Source organism: Neolamprologus brichardi, chromosome 9 (genome assembly GCF_056152115.1).
Source record: "Neolamprologus brichardi isolate AB-2024 chromosome 9, ASM5615211v1, whole genome shotgun sequence".
NCBI lineage: Eukaryota > Metazoa > Chordata > Actinopteri > Cichliformes > Cichlidae > Neolamprologus > Neolamprologus brichardi.
Window position 1 is genome coordinate 39,135,204 of NC_142112.1, and position 24,806 is coordinate 39,160,009.

The following is a 24,806-nucleotide window of genomic DNA, read 5'->3' on the forward strand; positions in this document are numbered from 1 at the left end:
GATTCTTCATGATCCCGCCGTGTTTTTAGACAAATCCGAAAAAGAGATGAATGGAGGACGAGGACGACGCCTCGGCACCTCCAACCCACCACCCTACTCGCTGCTTCCTGTAAACGGGAAGAGTGAGGGGGCGGGGTTTAACGTTTAACCGCATTGGACGTTAAAGTCAGAGCGTCAGACGATCAGAGGCTCGGGTCTTCCTGCTAAGATTGTCCCACGCTGCTCGCGGTGTGTGTTTTTGTAAACGCTTCGTAGATTAAAACCCGACTTCAGGGGAAACGCCGTCACTGAGGCGCTCGTACGATCACGCTGCAGGAAAACAGGTTCACCCTCAAACTTTAGAAAAAAGTAGAAATCAGCTGAAACTTCACTCTTGTAAAATCAAATGAATAAATTTTTCTTCTAGTAAAAACATTAAAGCTCCCGTGTGTTCAGGAGTCATGGAGGGTCGAAGCAGGAAGTTAAAGCGTGAGAATGAAACGTTATGAACAGATTTCAGATCCATCATCATCCTGGTGAATGTTTAAAAAATAAAAGAAGTCAGATTTTAATGTTTACAGTAGAGGAGAGCAGGAAGTGCTGCTGTCTGCTGCTAGCTTCAACAGTAATGTCGGGTTTTGAACAGGATGTTGGTCTCATGGTGCAACTTCAGAATAAAACACAAACATGGAAAATTCTTCTTGTTGGCTTTTATTTTGTAAGAACATAATCCTGATCTGTCACGCTGTCAGAGCTCAGGAGCTCCAGGGGAAGTAAACACTTACAGCACATGATCTGTCACATGACTTTGTGTGAGGGGGACTTCCTGCGTAAACTGATGGCCTTCAGAATAAAAGTTTTTTTTTTGCCCTTTGACTTTGGAGGGATGCTAATAAATTAAGAACATCCACGTTAACTGTGTCCTAAAGCAGGGCTAGTCCTGTAGTGAACATTAAAAGTATGACGAAACATAAACGACCTGATCAGCTGATCACATCTCTCATAAACAGGAGTTCAACGGCTGCTTTCCTTTTTTATCTGATTATGATTCCTGCTCAAACACAAGATCTTCTTTGGGAAATGGTCAAATATTCCTGCTGGTGTTCCATGTCAGCTGCATCCATCTTCACCCATCACTTCATTTACGGTAAAATGTGACAGTGGAGTTTATTTAAAACAAATATTTAATAATTGATTATTTTATTTAGAATGTTCACTGATGCAGAGAAAGAGGAGTGACACTGAGGCTGATGATTTGCTGTGGTCACTCTTACAGGGAGCAACTGAAAAAAGATGAAGAAGAATAAAAATATCTCCTAACATATAAAATGATAAAAATAATAAGCACCAGTATTGTTGACTGTGCAGTGACCTGCAAGAGGCAGTAGCTCAACTCCCGCACTAACGCCACTGCTGGAAGCCACCCCCGTTTTATATAGAGCCTCAGAGGATTCAGGGGGAAATGTAAAAAAAGAAGAAGAAGAAAGAAAAAAACATATAACAATAAAACTCCTGCTTTTATTGTGAAGGCCGAAGTGGAAGTCGTGTCTCTGGCCGGTTGCTTCGCTCTTCTTCCGCGATCAGAGCCCGGAGTCTGGAGGCAGAACCGAGCAGAAAACTGCGAAATAAAGCGGCGGCCCGGTGCGAAGGATGTCCGAGGAGCATTACCTGGAGCTGAGCGAGAACCCCGTGCAGTTCGAACATGCGTCGAGCGTCAACAACGTCTTCTTCGACGAGGCTAACAAGCAGGTGAGCTAACGGCTAACAGCTAGCAAAACTTCTGCCAGCGAATTTAAATGAATAAGTTCAAAAACTGGAACATTTACGGTAAAATGTGACAGTGGAGTTTATTTAAAACAAATGTTTAATAATTGATTATTTTATTTAGAATGTTAACTAGCTTAAATTAAACTCTATGACAAATAAGAAGTAAACCAGAGGACACTCACAGTCAGCTGTTATTAAACTGGGATTAATCTGATCCACGATCAGCTGACGTGACATTCTCCGAAAACATGCTTTATTTTGTTTGGCTCGTTTTTACAGGTGTGGCCTCTTCTTCGCCATATTTTAGGGATCTTATGTCAATAAAAGTTGCTCAGAGTCACACAGTGCTGTCAGACTTGAACCGCTCTGGTGTTTACGTGCGGAGTGATTTGGGTCTTAAACACACCTGTGTGCAGCTGTCCTACATCTCTGCTGTTTTCTTTCTCCAGGTGTTCGCAGTGCGTTCAGGTGGAGCCACCGGGGTGGTGGTTAAAGGTCCTGATGACAAGAGCAGCGTCGCCTTCAGGTTCGTGCGCTCAGCCGGGATTTAAAGATGAAGCACATCCGTGTTTTTATCTTTATTTGTACCTGTCGCCACGTGAGGGTGAACCTTTACAGCTCTGGCTCTTGGTTATTGGTGGTTGAAGCCGGGCCTGGAGATGCTGATGAAGGCGTTACACACCCGGGGCAGCTGGGTGTGCTTTGGGTGTTCTTCAACTCAAACCCCCCCTCCCTTTATGTGTGCAAGTTCCGTTTAAAGTGGGTTCAGGTTCTCTCCCCAATGCCTGACGACACTCTGAAAGTTGAATAATTTGTCCCAGATACTGAAACTCGCGGCTTCATGCTGCTGGGTCTTTAAAGCCTTCAGGTCAGAGGTCAGAGTGACTCTGAGGGTTAACTGGAGAGGCTGAAACTGGAGCGATGCGTTCACTGGCAGTGTTTAGATCAGTAAAACGGGAATGCTTATGTAAACTGTGTGTTTGACTCGTCAGGATGGACGATAAAGGAGAAGTAAAATGCATCAAGTTTTCCATCGGTAACAAGATCCTGGCTGTGCAGAGAACCTCCAAGTCTGTGGTGAGTTCAGGGACACTCAGGTCTTATTAGGCACAGAGGAGCGGCGGGGCTGCTGTCTTATTTCGCCTCTAGTGGAGAATTTATGATACAAACCTTTTTATTTGTAAATGTTGAATTTACAGATTTTGTTGAAATTTCAGTTTTTATTGTAAATGTTTGTTGTTTTTTTCCTTCCGGACATGCAGGTCGTGCATGCTTGGTTAGGGATCGTTTCAAATGTGACGTTTCTGTTTTGAATGTTGTGTTCGCAGGATTTCATCAACTTCATCCCCGACTACCCGCACACAGAGTTCAGTCAGGAGTGTAAGGTACGCTGCACTTCCTGCTGTTTGCACGCCGTCTGCTGACGGGTAAACTGGGCTCATGATGTTTGTGTCGCTCCGCAGACGAAGAACGCCAACATCTTAGGTTTCTGTTGGACCAACTGGAACGAGGTCGTCTTCATAACCGACCAGGGAATCGAGTTTTACCAGGTAACCCGAACAGCTCGCCCACAGAGTTTGGCTCTGCGTGGTCATGTGACACAAAACCTCATATAATGTCTTCTGATTGGAGCGTTCAAAGGAACAATTCAGTGTTTTCCACATGTGTGCGTTCTACGAGGAGAAACAGGAAGTGACATCACTTTGATGCCTGGCACTTTGCTTGTGTTTTTGTGTCTGCGCCTCAGGCTCACCTGAGCGTTACCTGTTTAGCTGTGATGTCATGACCTCCTGTGCTCAGGTGTTTCCAGACAAGCGCAGCCTGAAGCTGCTGAAGAGTCAGAGCATCAACGTGAACTGGTACCAGTACTGCCCCGAGACCGCCGTCATCCTGCTGTCCACCACCGTGCAGGGGAACGTCCTGCAGCCCTTCGCCTTCAGGGTGAGGCGGATACTCACGTCGCTATAGCAACACAAAGGCCGTCGTTTTGATTTCAGTGTGTTGATTGGTCGGTTTAGAGCAGCAGCACATCCACGGCGGCTTCATTGAGCATCCTGAGTGGATCGTTTATAGAGTGGGCGTGGCTTCACCTGCAGTCGAGGTCAGCTGATGTGAATAAACGTTGTCTTGCTGTTCCAGAACGGCACCATGTCCAAGATGTCCAAGTTTGAGATCGAGCTGCCGGTTGTCCCCAAACCCGCCAAACTCAGCCTGTCGGAGAGAGACATCGCCATGGCAACCATGTAATTCACAGGCTGGGTTTTCTTTTGTTTTTGCTCCACTTAAAAAAACAACAACAATAACTGTGTGTGTGTTTGCAGCTACGGTCAGCTGTACGTGATGTACCTGAAGCATCACTCGAGGACGGCCAACAGTCCCAGTGCAGAGGTGGTGCTGTACCACCTGTCCAGGTAAACGCGCCGCGGCGTCCACTGATTGGTTGAGCTTTAACGTGCGTCGGTGATTTAAATTGAGGCGTTTCCTCTGTGTGGCTCAGGGAAGGTTCCTGTAAGAAGAGTCACGTGCTGAAGCTGAACACGACGGGCAAGTTCGCTCTGAACATCGTCGACAACCTGGTGGTGGTTCATCACCAGAGCTCGCAGGTTAGAGCGCCGTCCTTCCTCTGAGGCGTCGGTGGCGCCGACGATCTCGAGTGTTTTTATTAAACCGGCTTCATGCTCTGTGATTCAGACGTCGCTGATCTTCGACATCAAGCTGAAGGAGCCCGACTGCGCCCTGAACATCCACCAGCCCGTCCTGCCGGCCAGGTCCATCCACCCCTACAGGATCCCGCTGGCAGGTACGCACGAAACATACCGACGAAGGCACAATGTGATCGAACAATCAGCTTTAAACAGATGAAATGAATTAGTTGAACAGGAAATGTGTGATTAACAGCAGAGGAGTTACAGGCACCCGTGAGAAGACACAGAATCGAACCTGCGTCTGCGTCTTTAAGTAGCTGAGAAACAACTGACGCATCGAGAGCTTGGATCAGAATCCGGAGCGTGAGGTTCTGACTCCAGACCTCTGCTGTTTATCGACAATGCTGTTAGTTAGTCATGAAGGTGACGCCCAGCAGTGACCTGAGCTCTGCTGTGCTTCTTCTTCACGTCCTCTCGTCTTCCCTGCAGGGCCGGCGGCCGTTCCTTCGCAGCCTCCGGTGCCGTGTCAGCTCTGTATCCTTTCCTCACAGTAAACGTTTGATTCGCTGTCAGTCTCAGGCGTTTCTTTTCCTCAGCGTCACTCCAGACTCCTCCTCCTGGAGCGTCTTCCAGCCGGACATCATCATCAGCGCCAGCGAAGGTGAGCAAACGCGAGCGCACAATGGAGAAAAGCCACTTAATGCTACGTCCAGGGAGACGTTTAAGTTCACAGTGCAGGCGTCTCCTGCAGCAGAGCCGACCTGGAAACAGGTTTCATGATGGAAAAGCCTGTTTCACAACATAAAACCTCTAAATCCTGTTTTATCTGAGAGATTTAATTTTCTCGCAGTCAAACAATAATTCTGTGAAGTTAAACGGACTAAAAGCATCATCTCTGCTGTTCCAGGTTACCTGTGGTACCTGCAGGTGAAGCTGCCGCCCACGGTCAACCTGCTGCAGGACAAAGGCAAACTGATGGACTTCCTGTTACGGCGCAGAGAGTGCAAGATGGTCATCCTGTCGGTCTGCTCGCAGAGTGCGTACCTAACCGCCGCTCGTCTTTAGACTCTGATCAGAGATCAAAGCTGATGATGAGACGGCGCTCTGGTTATGAAGAGAACCAGCTGCTCCTCTGGGTCGACGTTTCTGCTTTGATGCTCCGTTAAAAAATGTGTTAAACATCAAATAAGCTGAGCCAGGACTGAGGGGATGTAAAACCAGTGAAACCAGTAACACCAGGCACAATCTGAGGCAACGGCTCGACCTGTAGTTCGCACATTCACGCTTTTATTTCCTCTGAACGGCGAGCTGTGCCACGAGCCAACGTCTGACTCGTCTGTCTGTGTTGCAGTTCTGGAGGTCGGCGAGAAGGGAAGTCTTCCTGTTGTGGCGACCGTGTTCGACAAACTCAACCAGGTGTACAAAGATTACCTGGAGGCGGAGCAGAGCTACACGCAGGTGAGGCGCCCACGGAGCTTCCTGCTCCCTAAAGTCACCTGATCTGATTTCTAACAGTTTTTTTTCACGTTTGCAGGCGATGGAGTCCGGACCGAGCCGAGGAAGCGCCGCCCAGAAGCGTCCGGTCAGAACTCAGGCCGTCATCGACCAGTCGGACATGTACACGCACGTCCTGTCCTCGTTTACGGAGAGGAAGGTACGCCGCACGTGAGTGAGTTTCCACCCAAACGTTTCAAACCAGGCGATGTGATCAACTTCCTGCTCTGTGCGTCCCGCAGGGCGTCTCCCACAAGTTCGTCATCGCCGTGCTGATGGAGTACATCCGCTCTCTGAACCAGTTCCAGATCACCGTCCAGGTAACTGAGCAGCGCCGCGCGAGCGGGCGGGGTCGTGAGTCGTCCTGGTAACACCTGTGATGTTTTTTCCAGCATTACCTGTACGAGCTGGTGATCAAGACGCTGGTGCAGCACAACCTGTTCTACATGCTGCACCAGTTCCTGCAGTACCACGTGCTCAGCGACTCCAAACCTCTGGTGAGTTCAAACCAGCAGCTCGTCCTGAAACGAGTCTGCAGCTCGCTCGACGCCGCTCGCCGTGCTCGTTACGTCATCGTTTCAGTGTCTCACTGTCGAATTGTCCTCTCAGGCGTGTTTGCTGCTGTCTCTGGAGAGCACGTACCCGCCCGCACACCAGCTGTCCCTGGACATGCTGAAGGTACAAACAAAGAAGCTTCACGTGGTCATTTCATTGCTTCATCGCTGTAAACTTCCTGTTTGCGTTCACAGCGCCTGTCCACGGCCAACGACGAGATCATCGAGGTTTTGCTGTCGAAGCAGCAGGTTCTGGGCGCGCTCAGATTCATCCGCAGCGTCGGTGCGTTCATCATCACACACGCGAATGTGTTTAACGCAAACTCGCCCTGACGTGTTTCTCCCGGCGCAGGTGGCCACGACAACGCGTCTGCGCGGAAGTTCCTGGACGCGGCGCAGCAGACCGGAGACCAGATGCTGTTCTACACGGTGTTTAGGTCGTTCCAGCAGAGAAACCAGCGACTCAGGGGAAGCCCCGCCTTCAACCCAGGTGAGCACTGCGAGGAGCACGTGGCTCACTTCAAGCAGCTGTTTGGGGAGCAGGCGTTGATGAAGCCGTCCACCGTGTGAGCCCGGTCTCCTTGGCGAGGAGACGACGGGACGCAAATCATCGCAAATCATGCTAGCATCCTAGCATCCCGCCCCAGGATTAAGAGAAGGTGGTGTTACTGCTGCTCCACCTTAAACGTTAACAGGATGTGTTCATTTATGATTGTTTTTGCTAAAATCACTGCGTCGTCTGAATGCTTCCTCCTCTGCGGCGCTAACACCTTTTTTGCGGTCGGCTTTACCTGCACAGGTGATCCTGACCTGTGAATGATTCCAGGTTAGTTTGTGTTCTCGGTGAAACGTCGCTCTGATATCACCTGTTGTGGGAGGGGCCAGAGCCTGCACCGCTGTGTGTTTGTGGGGTGAATGTGCGGTGTATATTCTGTAAGATAAAGATGAATTATTGTGTCTGAACACGTTTTAATGTCATGAAATCCAACATGTCTGTGTGCAGCTAATAAAGCTTTAACTGAAAACCAGTCCTGTGTCAGTTAATGTTCTCATACACACCTCAGTCATCTAACGTTCAGCAGCTTTGGGTTCATGACTGCAGCCTGGAATCGAACCACCAACCCTCCAACCAGCAGAGCTGCTCTGCCTGAGCTACACCTACACAAGTCTGATGGGCGATAATTTCAAATGTTTGGCTCGAACCATCGACGTGTATGAAGGAGAGTTTGGGTTTAGTCTGGACATCTCGTTAAAATTTGGTGGCATTATGAACAAAGCACCATCAGACTGTAGCGTGCAGCAACATCTGGAAAGTGTCTGATTGTCAGTTCAGTTCCCCAGAGCCCGAACCTCAGCGTGACTGAAGCAGTGTGGCATCGTCGACAGATGGCTGAAAGCTAAAGAAAAGCTTTGAATGTCCTTTAAGGCTGGAGAGCTGCTCCTGAAAGAAAGCTGCCTCGGAGAGTTCAGACTGCTGACTTCTTGAGAAGTTTATTTACTCCGTGTTTGTCTCATGCTGTACCTTCATGTTTCAGTAAACGGCTCCATTTCCCAGGCAAAGAAATGTGGTCGAGACCTTCGCCTAAGGTGTGACTGCATGTGCAAGGAAGCTTTAAAGAAAAGTTTGTTTCATCAGGTTTGGTCGATGATTCTGTACATGCAGATTCAGATGTTAAAGTTATTGATCTCTAATCATTCAGATTGACACTTCAGTGTAATCACCCAGATAAATCCATAGATTCATGGCAAAACGTGCTTTTACAGGGACTCTGGTCCTTCACGATGCAGAGAAGAGTACCAACTTTACCGTCCTCTGCTGTACTTTTACTCAACACTGAAGTATATTTTTGTCTATCAGACCAGCGGTCTCCAACCTTTTTTGCGCCACGGACCGGTTTATGCCCGACAATATTTTCACAGACCGGCCTTTAAGGTGTTGCGGATAAATACAACAAAATAAAACTAGTACCGGTACCAAAAAAAAGAAGATTTATTCATAACACACGTGAAAAGACCCAGGAAAACAGAGTTAACGATGAAACCGATAAAAACCCTGAAAACTATACATTTTACACCTGAGCCTCAACTTTCACGGCCCGGAACCGGTCCGAGGCCCGGAACCGGTCCGAGGCCCGGGGGTTGGGGACCGCTGTATCAGACGACAAATAAAACTTTAGGAATCTGATAGAAACCCTCCTATCCCGCAAAAATACTTCTACAGCGTTAAAGAACACAATGTAATGTAAATATGAACTGAATAAGATCAGATATTTTCTCCAATAACTCGACTGGAATTTGTTGTTTTTTACATAACATTTGCCTCCTAAAACTCATTTAAACACTTGTGACAAAAAGAAAAAGACCACGCCGTGGACGGTCTTTGATTCACACACCTTTCCTTGATATATTCTTTATTGCTTTCTCTTATTGGGTTGAATACAGAACAGGTTTACATCTCTTGACTTTGTGAAACACTGTCATGTTTGAGAGGACAGACGAGGGAAACCACCACAGAGGAAAAGAAATCAACGTTTTTCAGACGATTGTGTCTTAATGCTTTCTGATTGAGGTCCAGCATTTGTGCGAGTGTGTTTAGAAATCTCCTCTCTGACGTTCCCTTTGACCTCTGACCGGGACGCAACGTTACACAGGAGGGCGAAACCGAACCAGAGGAGGACTTCAACCAAAATCTGTGTGTGTGGAAGGAGGGGAGGGGTCTTTTAATCCAACCACACATTTGTTTTTGACGAGTTCACAGTCAAGTGCTAAATGTAGTGATTGACAGTTCTGAATCATTATTAAAAAAAAAAAAAAAAGAGAGAGACAACGTAATCAGGACAAGTTGCAACTCAGGAAATAAGAACATGAAGCATTTTGAATATGGATTCGTGAAAGACCCTGAGAGCGAGGTTATATATAATTTCATTTATATATATGTGTGTGTGTAGCACAAGAAGTGATGAGAAAAGAGAAATCATCCATAATTGAACAAATTAGATTAACATGCAAAAAAAACAAAATCCTAACCTAAAAGTCACCCTTTAACTGAACACAATGGATTTTCACAGTTTTATACGCATTTATATATCATAGAGAAAAAAATAACAAAAACTAACAACACAATAAAACCAATAGACCCAAACAATCTGTTCTCAACTCATATACAGGAGATCTACATAAAGCTTTTTGGATTCAGAGGGATTCTTATTGCTAGTCCGATTCGCACCCCGGCCCGCTGCACCTATGGTGAGCCGGTTAGTCCACGACACAAACCATCAGTTTCTCAAAACAGTTCTGCAGCATAAATGTGATATTCTTAATACATGGCTTCTTCTCAAGTCATTGTAGAAACTAAACACACACACACACACACACAGACACACTCGCCTGGGCTCCAAATAAATACATTTAAAAACAGTCCACGTGCATTCGAATGGAAGTCCAGTATTCATATGGCCGTGCGCGCACACACACGTAATCCAGAGGGAGCACAGAGGGAGCTAACAAAACAGGAAACAGTTCAGAGAGAAAGGGAGGATTTCCTCCCGGCCACGAAACTTATTAACTCAACTGTGATTAGCATCATGGTTAACTTTACTCGCTTTGACTAGAGTGGGAAAGTTGCAAAAAAATAAATAAATAAAAAAGTAAATCTATGGAAATGCTGATACATTCTATTAAACTCTGAGGAAATGCTTCAATTATGGAAAATTTTAAGCCGATTTAAGCCGCTGACAAACTATTTAGACGACGCTATCTGGGTGTTAGCATTTTAGCTAACTTTTAGCTAGTTTCTTCCATAATCTGCTCCATAGTTTGTTTGTTTGTTTTTTACATTTATTAAACATGATTCAAATGCATTAATCAATCGATGCTGACTAAGCTAAAAATAAATAAGCTAGTAAGCTAGCTAGCATGATGGATTATTGTTAGCCACTAGCTTACAAGCTTTAATCATTTTTTTCAATTTTGAGCAACAACATAACTGCTAAGGCACTAAAACAGGAGGAAAAGCCAAACATTTTCAAAAGCTTTTGATTATCTTTGTATTTTCCAAATCAAAATGATCTAAATGCAAATGTATAATTTTTAGTTTTCACAGCTTTAGATGAGATGTTAGCTGCTGAAAATAACGGAGGAATGAATGCTGTATTGGGACTCGCTCTGCTTTGAAAGAAACTAATATTTAATTTTTATTCATTAACAGCTCAAAAAGGGAAATTTTACATTTTTATCGTACTTTAGCTTTCTAAATTTCATTAAACGTTTGTGAGGCCCAAATGATTTGATGTATTGACAAAAATATAAACATTACAAAATGGAGGAAACTGACTCCCTTTCTCTCTTGATTGTGTTACGACAGTCCATGCTAATATTACTAATAGTATTAATAGTAGTATTGGAAGTTGTTAGTGCCACTTAACGGCAGCTACAAGTCAGCTCAGTTGTGGTTGTTCAATATCTCGAGTAAATGGCTGACTTCTGCTGGCCTACAGTTCCGTTATGAGCCGCTGAGGTTTGATTTGCTTATGAGGTTGCTTGATATTTAAAAAAAAAAAAAAAAGAATATGTACAAGATTATTAAGTATTATCAATCTTTACATGAAAAAGAAAACATATACATGCTATCAGGATCAATAGCCCTCCTGTTATGGGTTCGTTTGGATAGGCTGGTCCAGGGGTGACGTTAGCCCTTTTATTTGTGTTTGTTTGTGCAGCGGGTAATACAGTTCAGGAACACAAAATAGTGTCGTGATTTCACCCCCACTCCAACCGACCCATCCGCCCATCCCTCTCACCCCTTCATTTAGCTCCTCTTTCAACGTACAGCTAAAGGGACCATTTTGAAAATGAACTGATTGTCTATAATGCCAAATTCTTAACCACAAATCCACCTTAGGGCTGGGCGATAAAACAGCAACAGTGGTTATCACAGTATAAACTCAATAAAAATTTAACAAAAGCTCAATAATGGTTTTGCGAATGCTGGAAGGGCAAAGATATCCTCGGTTAGAAAGGTAACTCTGCTTCAGTAGTTTGGAAATGACATTTGGCAATTTATAATCTGGAGAATGAACAGATCAGCTAACATCAGGCATTATTTTTTCTTCAAATAGCAGAAAGTAATTACAGTCCCAAACTAGTGTTGTTAGTAGACGCAGACCCTCACTTCCATACGACTTATCCAGCAGCAAACGTCAACATTTTCAAGCACCGGGCCTTTAAACTTCAAATAAATAATGCACTGATTTATATTATAGTAATTATGTATGGAAGCTTGTTTTCTTCAGGTAAAATAATAATAATAATAATAATAATAATAATACAAAAGTAATCGCCAGGTAAAAGGTATGTCAAAATTTTAACAGTTCAGTTTAGATATTTCAAAAATTGAATAGTACTATTGAGTATCTTGATTTTTAAGGTTACTGCTCAGTAAAAGCAGAGAAATCAAGACATGAAATTTTGAGTTGGTAAGTTTAACTTTCAAGTTACTTTTCAGGATCTTGAAATTTCAAGATACATAACTTGAAACGTCGACCTACGGAAGACAAATACATTTCCCCCCCGAATTGCAGGAACAAGCTTTCACAATAACAACTATCACCTGATATTTATTTATTTCTTTTCTAAATTGTGCTCAGATTCTTAGCCTCATCGCCCAGCCCTAACCAACTCTCACTACATAGTTTCCAAAACACAAGCAAAGTACATGTCAAATAGAAACTGAACGTTTTTAGTTGTTCTCTTTGTATCAGCACAGATGAACACAAAAGAGGTACAAGTCCTCATGTACTTTCAGAAGAAAAGGTGGGGGTAAAATGGGACAAACAGTGCTAAACAAGTCCAGAGCCAACTCAAGAAACACGGATAATACTGTAAGAGGACTAGCTAGGCTGACACTTAGCTAGAAATCCTGCTAACTAGCTTAGTCATGTTTGGTCTTATCTAATCCGGTCAGTTAATATTAGTTAAGATATGTTTTTCCCCAGTAGGCAGGTGATGTCCCAGGATCCAATTAGCAAAACCCAACCTTGTAATCAGAGCTAGCTAGAGCTAACTAACCAAACCAAAACGTTAGCAGAGTAAACACAAGTCTGGTCAGGCTGGTTAATTCTAGCTAGCCGGTAGCATTAGCCTGTGGGCGATATGTTGGAACCCAATAAGAAAAGCTAAGCTTATATTAGAGATAAGAAGGGCCAACTAACCATACCAAGTTATTTAACCAAGTTAATCCGTTGCTAGCTTTGTTATAGTCAGTTATTGCCATCTAATGCTACCTTTTTACTATTTTTGATATCTTAGGGTTTTTATCATCTTGCCTGCTCTGGTCAGTTTTTCCAAACTAATGCTAACATTTTCTAATGTCTAATTGCTCCCGAAGAAAAGCTGATGCCAATGTAGGTAAAATACAGCTAGCTAGCATCATACCGGTTTTTAACCATGGTATTAACAAATTCCTTGCCATTTCTATGTTCTACTAAATTAGCTTCTATTTGGGTTCTATTTGGGTTAGTGTGCATGCCGTGTTTGAAGCTACGCTAATGAGTTAGCCCTGGCTTGCTTTTATTTGGCCCACAGTAGAAACCTGGCCTGCAGAGCATTAGCCCAGCTTAGGAAGACATAGGATTTAAAGGGTTGCCTACAGAGCTGCTCGTCTGTTGCTTTAATGGTTGCAGTTAAAAAGCAGAAGTTGAGGTAAACTGAACCTAAGTCAGGTATTAGCGGCGTTACACATTAGCACGCTGGAGGCCCTGTAATAAACCCTATAAGAATACTAGGGGGTGACGATGAGAGACAGGTGGGAGTCGCGCACACTCACACTCACACCCACACACAAACACAAACACAAAACCTTTTGATTTGTTCAGTTACATATATATAAAAAAAATCCACGAAAATGAATTCCCATCCCTACACCTAAATGTCACTGGTAATCGCACACATGCAGAAAAACAGAAAATACTCGAGCATCACGTGCCACATGTTTAACTCTCTGTACACACATGGAATCAACTGAGAATGATTATGAGTGAGAAATTATGAACACACACACACAGGCCGACTCACAGGGTGGCTTCAGGGATCAATAGTGTGATGGGTTTAAAAAAACAAAACAGGAAGAAGAAACACGGAGAACACAAACACTATTTTCTGCCCTTTCAAGAGTTCCTCTTCACACAGAAATGCGACTTTGAGAAGTTCGTGAATGTTTTCTTGTGTTTTGCCGAGCCGGCCGAGAGTCGGAACAACGGCGAGGCGTTTTCCAGTTACAAAAACAAAACAGAAAAAAGCTACCTCGGTCACACGGTGGCAGGCGGCCGCCAGTTGACGGTGGTGGCTGCCGGTCATTGCTGGTGAATCTGGGCCGCTTCGGCAGCCGTGCAGCTGTCGCCTCGCTCTTCAGTTTTATCCAAAACATATCAAAAATATCGACTGGTCAAACCGGACAAGCGGTCGGTGAATTTCTAATTTAGGAAATCCGAAACGTTGTGAAAGCATATTGTTCAGACACGTGTGTCGCAACGTCCAGCTCTTAATTTAAATACCGAAGAAGAATGGCAGATGCCATGTCTCAGTCTCTGTCTGTCTCTTGGCGTCTCCAAAGTTGATCATTTCTCTAAGAAAAATCTAGAACAATAATAAATCGTAACTTTATTCTTTTTATTGCTGAAATATAGATTCCCCCGCACAAAAAAATCTTATGTAAATCATTGTCATCATAAAAAGCTATAAAAATTAGATCCATTCTCCGTAATAATGCAGATAAAGATATAGCAAAAACATCTTTTAGGACTAGTAGTAAGGCACTTCAAGAAAACGAGGATTTCGTCTCTCTATCAAAAAGGGTTTCAGGGCTGGTTTTTGCATCGTCATCAAAGGTGTAGCGTCTCTCCGACCGTATGGCACTGCGGTGTTGTGGTTAGGGGTTCGCCCTCACTCCACGCCCACCAGAGGAGGCTCTCCGTTGGGCAGGATGTGTTCCAGAGGGGGCTTGGCGTGGATCTCCAGCAGCCCCTGGATAAAGCCCTGGGTGGGGGTGGCTGCTGCCGCTTCCCCTGACGGGCAGTTGGTGGAGGAGTGAGAGGGGTCTTTGGAGGCGTTTGGGTCAGATGTCAATTCGGCGCTAGTAGTTGTCTTTGTGTCAGTAGCTTGGCGGCTGGGAGTCGAGTCGACGGCGGTCGCGGGATCCGAGTCCCCGCCGGACTCTGTTGGTTTCGAAGGGCTCTGTTCCTCCCCCTCGTCTTTCACGTCCTCCTCCTCCAGCTCCTTCATCCCGGCTGCGGCGCTCCCGCACTCACTCTCGTTCTCTGAGGGCGGGCAGGTGGAGGTCGGGGTCGGGGTGCAGGAGTCACCGTCCTCGCTGCCGGCGTCGTCGTTGGCGCCAGAGGAGCCGTCAGCACCGCGGGGTTTCAGATGGATCCTTTGGTGCCGGACCAGGCTGTGCTTCAGGGTGAAGGTCCGCTCACAGGTCTGACACTGATAAGGACGCTCACCTGGAGGCAGGACGAGCGAGGAGTCAGAGCGAGGAAGACAACACAGGTAACAACAACAAAAACAGTCTGTATAACCACAAAAAGACCACAACATTCACAGCCACAGGTGACCTCAGGTGTGTGACCTCAGGTGTGTGGTACCTGTGTGAGACCTCAGGTGTGTGACCTCAGGTGTGTGGTACCTGTGTGTGACCTCAGGTGTGTGACCTCAGGTGTGTCGTACCTGTGTGTGACCTCAGGTGTGTGACCTCAGGTGTGTCGTACCTGTGTGTGACCTCAGGTGTGTGACCTCAGGTGTGTCGTACCTGTGTGTGACCTCAGGTGTGTGACCTCAGGTGTGTGACCTCAGGTGTGTGACCTCAGGTGTGTCGTACCTGTGTGTGACCTCATGTGCCGGGTCAGGTCCTGCAGAGACCAGAACCTCTTGGAGCACACGTTGCAGATCTTCTTCCTCTTGTCCATGCGTCCTCCGGATGACTCGCCGCCCTCCGCGCTCTTTGGTTCTGATGCCTCTTCGTCGCTCCTGTCCTCCTTCTCCTTCTCCTCTTCCTCCGACTCGCCACTGTCACCTCCTTCACTGTCGCCTCCCTTTGCTCCTTCCTCTGTCTCCATCTCTGCCTCCTTCTCCTCATCGCCAGGTTTGCTCTCCGGCGCCGCCTCTTCCTCCTCCTCCTTTGCCGGAGTGGCTTCCTCCGCTGTTGGCGGAGGTGGAGTCGGCGTATCCTCCGAGAGGTGCGCCCTCTCGTGGCGAGCGAGCGTGGTGGCGTAGCGGAAACTCTTCTTACACACTCGGCAGACATGTTTGTAGTCCGGCTGCTGTTTTGCAGCGAGGCTGTAGGACAAGGAAGACGAGGAGGAAGCGGGCGTGTCTTTCTCCTCTTCTGGGCTCTCAGGCGCTGCTTGGGGAGTGGAGGTAGCGGGTCCACATGAAGATGAAGATGAAGAGGAGGAGGAGCAGGAGGGCTGAGAGGACTGCTCCTCCTGGGCGGAGCCTGAAGATGACGTGTTGAGTTTGAAGTCGATGAGCTTCTTGCCAAAGTTCAGGTCCAGACTCTTGTTGCTGTGGCAGTCGTCATCGTCGGTGCTCTCCACCTGGAGGAGGGTTTTAACATTTATGACATCATCACATGACATGTTTGAGGCGTCTTTTTTTTTTATTGACCTTTTTTGAAAAGAACAGCTGCTGAAGGTGCTGCAGCGCCCCCTGGTGGATGGTTGAAGGTTTGAATGACCACAAAAACAAAATTAAATATAGCGTCAATCTTACATCCTGTGATCCGATTGTGTGTAATCTGCAGTTTACGTATATTTTACTCCATAATTTTGCTTTATAGAGAAATACTGTTTGTATCTCAGTGCTGGGGCTTTTTAACCCTTTAAGACCTACCATAGAACCAAGTCCGCCAGAGCTTATATTATATGTTTACATGCTGTGGAGCCATTTTTGGGAGCATTTCAAGTTGATATACATCAATACAACCATTACAGCCTAAATTTTAATAATATGTCTGCATTAAGTGCATAGAAATTACATAAATTGCAAAAAAGTGCAATAAACTACAAAAAAATTGAAAATCGTTTTTGTTTTTTTAACATATATTTCTAGTTAGAGAAATTTAAGAGGCTTATCCCTCAAAACTGTAAATACAAAAAAGTTGCACAAAATAGTTTCCCACCACAGGACATTTATTTTGAGTGTCTTCATAGTTTTATTTTTGAAATACACCAATTTTTATACACTGCAGGAAAAACTAAAATAAATATTATAATGCAAATTTGCAAAAAAGCAGCATATGCATCAAAATAAACTATTTCCAGCAGTGCAATATGAGTCCTAAGCATCCCAGAAACCACACAGAAAGTCATAAAGTCAAACATAACTTTTAAAAACACCAGTATAGGCTCATGAGGCCCTGATGGTAAAAAACTACATTTCTGCAAAATGACGTCACTTCCGGTTTCGGGCAGGTCATGGCGGACATGCGATAGTTCGCACTGATGGAGTAGGAAGTGTTATGAACAGCTGATCGGATCAGCAAAGCGTGTTTCTGGAATATTATGTTTTTGTTGCTGCAAGTGCTTTTTATGCAGTTTTTGCAAAGCTATATGTGGAAGGAAACTGTGACCGAGGACAAGCTGATGGCATAAGATGTAAGTACAACTCCTCCGGTTTCATATGCAAAACAAATTATTGCGCTAGCTCACGTGGTTGCAGAGCTACCGGGATTTAAAAATAGCTACGCAAAACGGAGCGTGCTGCTCTGACCGGCTTTAAAGGGTTAAAGACCTGTTCCCACAGTTACCTTGCTGCTGTTTGGAGGCTGTTTGCCCCGTGCTGCTCGGCTCTCTGGCGCCCCCTGCTGGTCCGGCTGCTGTGTGGTTTCTGTCTCCTGCTGCTCGGCAGGTCCAGGAGTCGGGCTGAAACCTGCAGCACAAAAACAGCTTTAGGCGATGATTTAAAGCCCAACATCTTCAGGGCAGGGACACCTGCAGGTTGACTCTACAGTGAAGCTCTGCGTTACTTCAGCTCCACTTCCTGCCACATGAAACCAAATCGTTCCTTCACGACTCGTTATTCAAACGTTACCTTGGCTTGGTTTGTGGGTGGGGCTTTCATGTGTGCCTTCACAGTGGGCGGTGCTATCAGCGGTGGGGGCGGGGCCTGAGTCTGTAGATGAAGCGGTATTGCTGAGGTTTTGTGCTTCTGGCGCCATCTGCTCCGTCTCTGATTGGCTCTCTGTGGGAGACAGTCAACAATCAGCGCTCTGAACTGAGACGCGTCTGCGGGTGTAACGCTGATAAAAACTGGTTGCTCTCTGACCGGCGCTCTCGTGCGAGCCTTCGTCGCCGCCTTTCTTCACGAGGGCGCCGTTGCGTCGCAGCGTCCTGTGGGTCACGCCGTGCTTCCTCAGCAGGTGGCGCTCGCAGTTGGATTTGGTGGAGAAGAAGGCGTCGCAGCGCGGACACGGGAATGGCTTCTGACCTGGGTGAAGACCAAACGATAACCCGGTTTCCATGGAGACAGGCACTGCGGCGACTGTTACGGTGTGTGTGTGTCGTGGTCATTACCGGTGTGCGTCAGCATGTGTCTCTGCAGCGAGCTCGCCCACGGGAACACTCGGGGGCAGAAGGGGCAGGTCAGCTTCTGCACGGAGTTGGAGTAAGCGTTCTTCTTTCCTTTGGGCTGATTCGCCGGCTTCGCCTCCTCCTTAGCTCCGCCCTCCTTCTCCTCCCCTCCTGTTGCTTTGTCACCATCTGCTCACAGAAAGAGTTTGAGTTCAATAAAGGGAAAAGTTAACTGTAACTTCCAGAAGTTTCCTGGACCGTTTCCTGCGCCCACCTCTCTTTCCTGCCAGCTCAGCAGCTCCCGTCTGCAGGTAGTTGCTGAACTTGTTGGCGTCTGTGTTGGCGAGCATCTTTTCCACGCTGGCAAACTCGCCGCTCGACTCCAGGTCGATGCCGCTGACCGCCTTCTCCTTCAGGCCGAGGCCGGCCTTCTTCCTGGGCCTCCTCCTGTTGGAGAGAAGGTGGAGTCAGCGCTGAACATAGCAGCAATGTGGATAAAGTTATTTGAAACGGCGCCCACAAACCTGGAGGGTCCGTCGGAGGCGTCGTCGCTCTGTCCCTCCAGGCCGGCCGAGGCCGCAGGGGCGTCTGTGGCGGGATCGGCCTGAGAGGAAGCGACGCCGGCAGCGTCGCGCTTCAGCAGGTCTGGGGCGGCGGACACGGAGCTGATGATCTGAGCGATGGAGGCCAGCGGCGGCAGCTCTTTGATGGTGCCGGAGGGCGAGGAGGCGGCGGGTTTGGGGAGCAGTGGTTTGAGGCGCTGGGCTCGCGCCGTGTTGGGGAGGGAGGCGGGGGAGGAAGTGGAGCCCGGGGGCAGCTGGTAGCAGCCGAGCTGGGGGTGGGGGTGAAGCGGGGCGGGGCCGCTCGCCATCTTCTCGTCCTTGGACAAAGCCTGCTGCTGCTGCTCGCCAATGCTGCTGCCGCTCTGCTCCGTCTTTATCTCCCTCAGCTCGCCGCTCGCTGCCTCCCTTCGCTGTCTCTTGCTGGGGATGGACAGGTCGATGGGCTGGTCCAGGTCGGCGCAGTCGAAGGGGGGGGCGACGCTCTCCAGTTTGACCCCAGGTGACCCCGTCTGGCTGCCGGCGCCAGCGCCGCGGCCCTTGGCGGAGAAGTCGAGCGGCTGGTCCAGTTCTGCAGGATACGTGACGTTCGCCACTTCCTCCACCTTCACGACCGGGACGGGAGGCTGGCTGACACCGTTCAGCGCCAACGGTGCGGCGCGGGCAGTGGCGAGGGCGGTGGCGGGCAGCAGGGTGGCGATGTGCTCCTCGATCTCGCGCTCTTGCACCTCGGGGTGCTGCTTCAGCAGGTGGTGGATGCAGTTGCGTTTGGCCAGGAAGGCGGCGCCGCAGCGCCGGCACTCGAACGGTTTCCTCTGGCAGCCGTTGTGCGTGCGCAGGTGGATCTGCAGCGCCCGGTACGTTTTCAGGTCCTCGCCGCAGAACCGGCACACGGTCTCGGCTCCGGCGCAGCCCGTCTCCGCGTCCTGGGTGGAGGTGGTGCCCCCGGTGGTGATGGCGGCCGCGATGTTCGCCGTGGTCGTCGAGGTGACGTACTTGATGTTTTTCTCGATGTCCTTCCTCGAGGTCTTGGCGTGCTTCTTCCTGAGGTGGCGCTCGCAGTTGGCCTTGACAGTGAACGGGTAATGGCAGACGCGGCAGACGTAGGGGCGCTCGCCGCTGTGCGTGCGCAGGTGACGGATGAGCGTGGCTTTATCCGGAGCTACATAGTCGCAGATGTTGCACTGGTGGGGCAGGATGCCGAGGTGGAAGCGCATGTGTGCCTGCAGCACGCCGGAGAAAGCGAACACCTGGTCGCAGAAGCGGCACGGGAACGAGCCCGAGCTGTTGCCGCCTTTGCTTCCTGGCTTTCTCCCGCTAAGTCCCACCTCCTCGTGTACAGCTGTAGTAGCAGCAGGCGGCGAGTCAGACAGGGGGGCGTGGGCCTCGTTCATGCACTCCGCGTCCATCTGCCCGCCGTTCCCGGCTGAGGACGAGGACGAGGAGGGCGTTTTGAAGAGCGAAGGTGTGGGAGGAGGCAGGCTGGGGCTGATGCAGCCCAGTGAGGCCTGCTGGGAGCTTTGCAGCGGCGGAGGCGTCGTCGTCGTGAGGCTGGAGCGAGGGCTGATGGGAGGTTTGGGTTTCAGTGGCGGCATCGCCTTCTGACCCTGAACTTGACCTGCAGGAGGAGAAACAGTCGGTGAGCGTTGGCAGTCATAAGTCTGAGTAACAAAGCGGCTCCAGCAGCACCCACCGTTAGCGCCGCTGAATCCTGGAGCTTTGGCCAGAGGTGGGAGTCCGATCTGATTCGGTGTGGTAGTCGCCACTTTCAGGATCTGCTGGATATCTGCCAGCTCCATAATCCCAGTACCGCCTGCCTCTCCGGGTTTGACGCCCGACGAAGCGGCGCTGGCTGCAGTTGCGGTCCCGTCGGGTTGCAGGAGGAAGCCGGTGGGGAAGGGCTGCAGGGAGAGCAGGCTGAAGGCGTCTCTCTGGGAGAGGCCCTGCAAGGCCGAGCCCGGGGCCTCCAGCAGCGGGATGCTGAGGGCCGTCAGACCGCTCACGCCGAGCCCCAGAGTCAGTCCCAGACCTCCGGACAGGAAGCCTGAAGCCGGCTCCTGGGGGAGGCTGGAGGACGGAGGCTCCACGTGTATCACCTTGATGCTGTCCAGGTGGGCCTGATGGATCTCGTCATCAGTGGGACCAGCGTTCACCTGAGGAAACATGAGGACGTGTTGGGTTAACATTCGTAAGGTTTACGCTCAAGTTCAACCAGGAAGTCGTGGCTCTGCTGGGTGTTCGGCTGCTTTTCTGTTTACATGTCTACGCTGACATCATCACTCTCGTCCAATCCTCTTCTCCCATCAGCCTCTGCTTGGCGTGGTTTAAATCTCTGCTCTCTGCTATTCTCCCTTTAAGACTCTTTTGTGGGACCCACCTCATCCAGAGCTCTATTCAAGCCCCCGCCAGCATTTAGAAATCCCATCACTTCCTGTCACCAATCCTGATCTGTCTGCATTTTATTCTGAAAGTTCTTTGTATGCTTATTTCAGTTTGTGCTTTTAATTTGAAAGGTCGGCTTGTGTGCCATACTTCCAAACATACCTTAGAAACGTGCTGAAGACCGAGCCCTTCCAGGAAGTTGGCCTGCTCTGCAGGCAGGGCTTCTTTGTCTGCGTCCTGCTGGTCGTTCTCCACCTCGTTCTCTGCAGAACCTTCTCCTTCCTCCTTCGCCTTCTCTGCGGTATCCTCCGAGCTGGTCGCGGCGCGTTTGTCGGGGTGAGACTTGGTTTTGTGGAGGTCCAGGGCTGAGCGAAGGGGGAACGCCTTGTCGCAGGACTCACAGACGAACCGGTGGAACTTACTGATGCATCGTCTGAGATTCGTCTCGCACCAGACCTGGACGGGAAGAAAAACGGCGTTAAAACTCGACATTTTCCTCCAGGAAGCGATCCACGGGAACGCGGTGACGGGTGAACACCTGTGCAATGTGAGGAAACTTCTTGCAGGAGAAGTCAATGAAGGCCAAGTCATTGAAGCCGGTGGGGATAGAGGGGTTGCTCTGGATGAAAGGGCGGCCGCTGGGGTCCTGGGGGAGGAGCTTATGAACCCCCGCATTGTGACGCAGCAAACCGCGGTGGGTTCGGAAAGAAAGGCAGCAGAGATCACACCTGCAAACACAAACAGAAGAAAATGCTGCCTGAATGTGAGGCGATAATTCAAGACAGGCTTGAATCAGAAAAAGGACAAAAAGTCAAATAATCCAAAAGTCACTGAAAAACAAGAAAAGTTCACACGTGTCAACAGGAGTCTGGTTTCTTCTCTGTGAACAATCAGATTATCTGACTAGACGGGAAACATCCTGTTAGTCATTCGCTCTGAGGGTTTAAATTGTTTGTTTGTTTTTGTCCTTTTGGAAGATGGAGAGGAAAAGTCCTCGATGCCCAAAAAAAGGAAAACATGTTTTTATTGTCCTTCATTTTTGTATTTTGAAAAACTTCTGAACTCCCGCCACCAGGAGGCGACATTTCTCCTTTTTGTTTGTGGGGACGAGGGCTGACAAAGAGGAGGTGATGACATCATTTCGTCCCTTCCTGACTCCTGTTTTTCCAGTTTGGAGGTGCTCATGAACCTCGTGGTAAAGTTTGTGTGAAACTTTGAAACCGGCAGAGAAGATTTGATCTTTGAGCTGATTCGTCCGTCAGCTTTTCACCGAGCTCCTCGAACCTCATGAGGACAGAAACAGCTCAATACGTGGAAACACACTGCTGGTTATTCAGTGGGTTACACACACACGTGCAGAAAGACATGTGTGTGTGTCTGTGTGCGTGTGATAACTCGGTGTTGGTCCGGCTCTCGTTAAGCGCTGAGAGGACAGCTGCCCAGTGTCTGCTGCAGTCACACACTCTTATCACATCCTCTGTGTGTGTGTGTGTGTGTGTGTGTGTGTGTGTGTGTGTGTGTGTGTGTGTGTGTGTGTGTGTAATCCCCTCAGTTACGCTGTCAGAGGATGGTGGGGGTCGGGGGTGGGGGTCTGCACCATATGTGGAGCAGCACTTGTTGAACTCCATCAGTCAGACCTGCACCTCCGCCCTCCTCCATCCTCTGCAACAATCAGCCCACTGATCAAATATTGATCTCTGTGCTGCTGATCGTCATCGTTTTTAGTTTTAAACAAAACATTCGACTCCAGTGTTTCTGACCCTTCAAAGTAATCACGTAAAAAGTTTTCATTAGATGAAAACAAGCATGATGGCGCTGAGTAACGGCGTTAAACAAGTACGAATCATGTTTACGAACTACAGACTGCGTCTCGCTTCGTGTCGTGAGAAACGTTTGATCATTCTTTAGAAACTTTATAGATTGATGGAACAAAGAGACCAAAACACTGGCCTGAAACAGGAAGCTGCAGCAACTGTGCAACCCCGCGGTTCCTCCTGCGTCTGCGCTCGTGCCTCTGCAAGCTCACTTTCATCTGATTGGTCAGCTCGAGGAAGCCTGCTGAGGGGCAGCTCCCACTGCTCGCGTGCTGTGTGATGAGGCTGAGAGCGGCCTGAGCGTTCGACCTCACAGCAGCGACTCCCGAATCGAGGGGTGCAGACCCCCAAGTGGGCGGCGGCACTAGTGCAGGTACAAGCTAATGTTAAACTAATGCAGCTGAACCGTGTTATTACTCAGTTACTATTATTACTAATAGTTACTATTATTATTACTAATAGTTACTATTATTATTACTCAGTTACTATTATTATTACTCAGTTACTATTATTACTAATAGTTACTATTATTACTAATAGTTACTATTATTATTACTAATAGTTACTATTATTATTACTAATAGTTACTATTATTACTAATAGTTACTATTATTCTTACTAATAGTTACTATTATTACTCAGTTACTATTATTACTCAGTTACTATTATTACTAATAGTTACTATTATTACTCAGTTACTATTATTACTAATAGTCACTATTATTACTAATAGTTACTATTATTATTACTAATATGATGCAAGAGGCCACGCCTTTGTCACAGAGACAGGAAATCACCGACCTGCAGCCAGACGGTGATGTCACGGCTGCTCGCCGTCTCGGAGGTTTCCTCACGAACGCATCACCTGCTGGCGGCTTCCACACCTAAACTCCGCCTTTTTGTCTTCGTCTGGTTTTAATGTGACGAACATCCACCCATCATCCTGTCGCTGAGGTAAATTACCCTCCATCCTCCTCCATCCCTGCAGGGTACTCGATCCTCTTACCGGCTGATTAGGGAGGATTTACAGCTAAATATTCTCCTTCCTCCATAACAAGCTCAGCGCCGCCCGCTCGCCTCCTTCTCTCCTCATCACACACATTGTTTCCTTACAGCTCTCCATCCTTCCTTTAACCTTTCTTTCCTTTATTCTTCTTTTTCTTCTCTTCATGTCCTGCTTTTATATTTCTTTGTATCCTTCCTTCTCTTTTCCTTGTCTCCTTTCCTATCTATCTGTCCATCCTTACGTCCTGTTCTTTCTTCCTTCTTTTATTTCACTCCTTTTTTGAACTTTATTAGTATTTTATAGTTTTCCCCATTTCCTACTTCAGTTCTGCCTTTTCCCATATTTCCTCATCAGCTTTCCTTCCTTCCTTCACTGCGTCCTTCCTTGTCTTTTAGTGCCACTTTTGGATGTTTCTCCTTTTTCTCCTTTTTTACTTTTCATCCTTTTTTCATCTCTTTCTTGTTTCCTCGTGTCCTTCACCTTCCTTTTAATTTCCTCTTTCTTCTTTTCATGTTAAACTTTGTCCCTGTTGTGTTGCCATAGTGACAGATGTTCCTGGTACATCCTCCTTTTTCACTTCTCTCTCTCTCTCCCCAGTGTTTCTCTGCCTCCCTCGTCCCCTCTCCCAGCCGACCATCGTCCAGATTCATGAACACACTTTTTAATGTAAACTCTTAATTTGAAAGGTCGGATAAGTACAGAGTGTCTGAGAGTAAAGTTAAAAAGTAACTAAGTAAATGTACTCAATGAAAGGAAATGAGGACAGGACAAAAGGGGAGGAATCAAGGAGAGAAGCCAGAAAGAGGAGACAAGAAAAGGAAGTGGGGAGGAGAGGAAACGAGCAGAGGAAAGGTGGAGAGGAAAGATGGAGGGGTTGAGGCGGTACCTGAGGGCGGTGTCAGGGTGGGTGTCCATGTGCGCGTCCAGATCCAGTCTGGAGCTGCAGGTTTTGAAGCAGATGGGACAGGGCAGAAGCTCCTCCTCCGAGCCGCGGCCCGCCACCGCCTCGTCCGCCGTCGCGTCCTCCGCCACCTCGACACA

General features: G+C 48.0%; 3 protein-coding genes across 4 annotated transcripts in view; 2 read left to right on the forward strand and 1 right to left on the reverse strand.

Moving 5' to 3' along the window:
- riok3 (RIO kinase 3 (yeast)) overlaps nucleotides 1-674 on the forward strand; it is a 5,745-nt gene extending 5,071 nt beyond the window's left edge. The window contains exon 13 of the mRNA XM_087846635.1: nucleotides 1-674. This exon is cut by the window's left edge and continues 131 nt beyond it. The gene's annotated coding sequence lies outside the window, so the exon portion shown is untranslated.
- An 846-nt stretch (nucleotides 675-1,520) lies between these two features.
- rmc1 (regulator of MON1-CCZ1) lies at nucleotides 1,521-7,455 on the forward strand. Its single transcript, XM_087846636.1, has 20 exons — nucleotides 1,521-1,728; nucleotides 2,196-2,272; nucleotides 2,739-2,823; nucleotides 3,075-3,131; nucleotides 3,210-3,296; nucleotides 3,547-3,687; nucleotides 3,886-3,989; nucleotides 4,068-4,157; nucleotides 4,244-4,349; nucleotides 4,438-4,546; nucleotides 4,881-4,925; nucleotides 4,999-5,052; nucleotides 5,299-5,427; nucleotides 5,743-5,849; nucleotides 5,926-6,045; nucleotides 6,128-6,205; nucleotides 6,278-6,382; nucleotides 6,495-6,563; nucleotides 6,635-6,722; nucleotides 6,792-7,455. The coding sequence occupies exons 1-20, from the start codon at nucleotides 1,630-1,632 to the stop codon at nucleotides 7,007-7,009; spliced, it is 1,968 nt and encodes a 655-aa protein (XP_087702762.1). The 5' UTR covers nucleotides 1,521-1,629; the 3' UTR covers nucleotides 7,010-7,455.
- A 1,318-nt stretch (nucleotides 7,456-8,773) lies between these two features.
- rreb1a (ras responsive element binding protein 1a) overlaps nucleotides 8,774-24,806 on the reverse strand; it is a 53,450-nt gene continuing 37,417 nt past the window's right edge. For both annotated transcript variants that reach the window (XM_087846640.1, XM_087846639.1), the window contains exons 9-20: nucleotides 24,652-24,797; nucleotides 21,484-21,673; nucleotides 21,108-21,401; nucleotides 20,257-20,716; nucleotides 18,528-20,181; nucleotides 18,278-18,450; nucleotides 18,007-18,192; nucleotides 17,759-17,920; nucleotides 17,525-17,674; nucleotides 17,241-17,362; nucleotides 15,312-16,029; nucleotides 8,774-14,937 (exon numbers count right to left, since the gene is read on the reverse strand). In XM_087846640.1, the coding sequence (XP_087702766.1) occupies nucleotides 14,378-14,937; nucleotides 15,312-16,029; nucleotides 17,241-17,362; nucleotides 17,525-17,674; nucleotides 17,759-17,920; nucleotides 18,007-18,192; nucleotides 18,278-18,450; nucleotides 18,528-20,181; nucleotides 20,257-20,716; nucleotides 21,108-21,401; nucleotides 21,484-21,673; nucleotides 24,652-24,797 (4,815 nt within the window). In that variant the 3' untranslated portion in view covers nucleotides 8,774-14,377. The remainder of the gene's footprint in view (nucleotides 14,938-15,311; nucleotides 16,030-17,240; nucleotides 17,363-17,524; nucleotides 17,675-17,758; nucleotides 17,921-18,006; nucleotides 18,193-18,277; nucleotides 18,451-18,527; nucleotides 20,182-20,256; nucleotides 20,717-21,107; nucleotides 21,402-21,483; nucleotides 21,674-24,651; nucleotides 24,798-24,806) is intronic.

What these genes read in the sequence shown, in the direction of transcription:
- rmc1 (XM_087846636.1), top strand. Translation starts at nt 1,630, where the DNA reads ATGTCCGAGGAGCATTACCTGGAGCTGAGCGAGAACCCCGTGCAGTTC. An exon ending in GTGCTGTACCACCTGTCCAG is followed by an intron (nt 4,158 to 4,243) that starts GTAAACGCGCCG and finishes TGTGTGGCTCAG; the next exon opens with GGAAGGTTCCTGTAAGAAGA. An exon ending in CATCATCAGCGCCAGCGAAG is followed by an intron (nt 5,053 to 5,298) that starts GTGAGCAAACGC and finishes CTGCTGTTCCAG; the next exon opens with GTTACCTGTGGTACCTGCAG.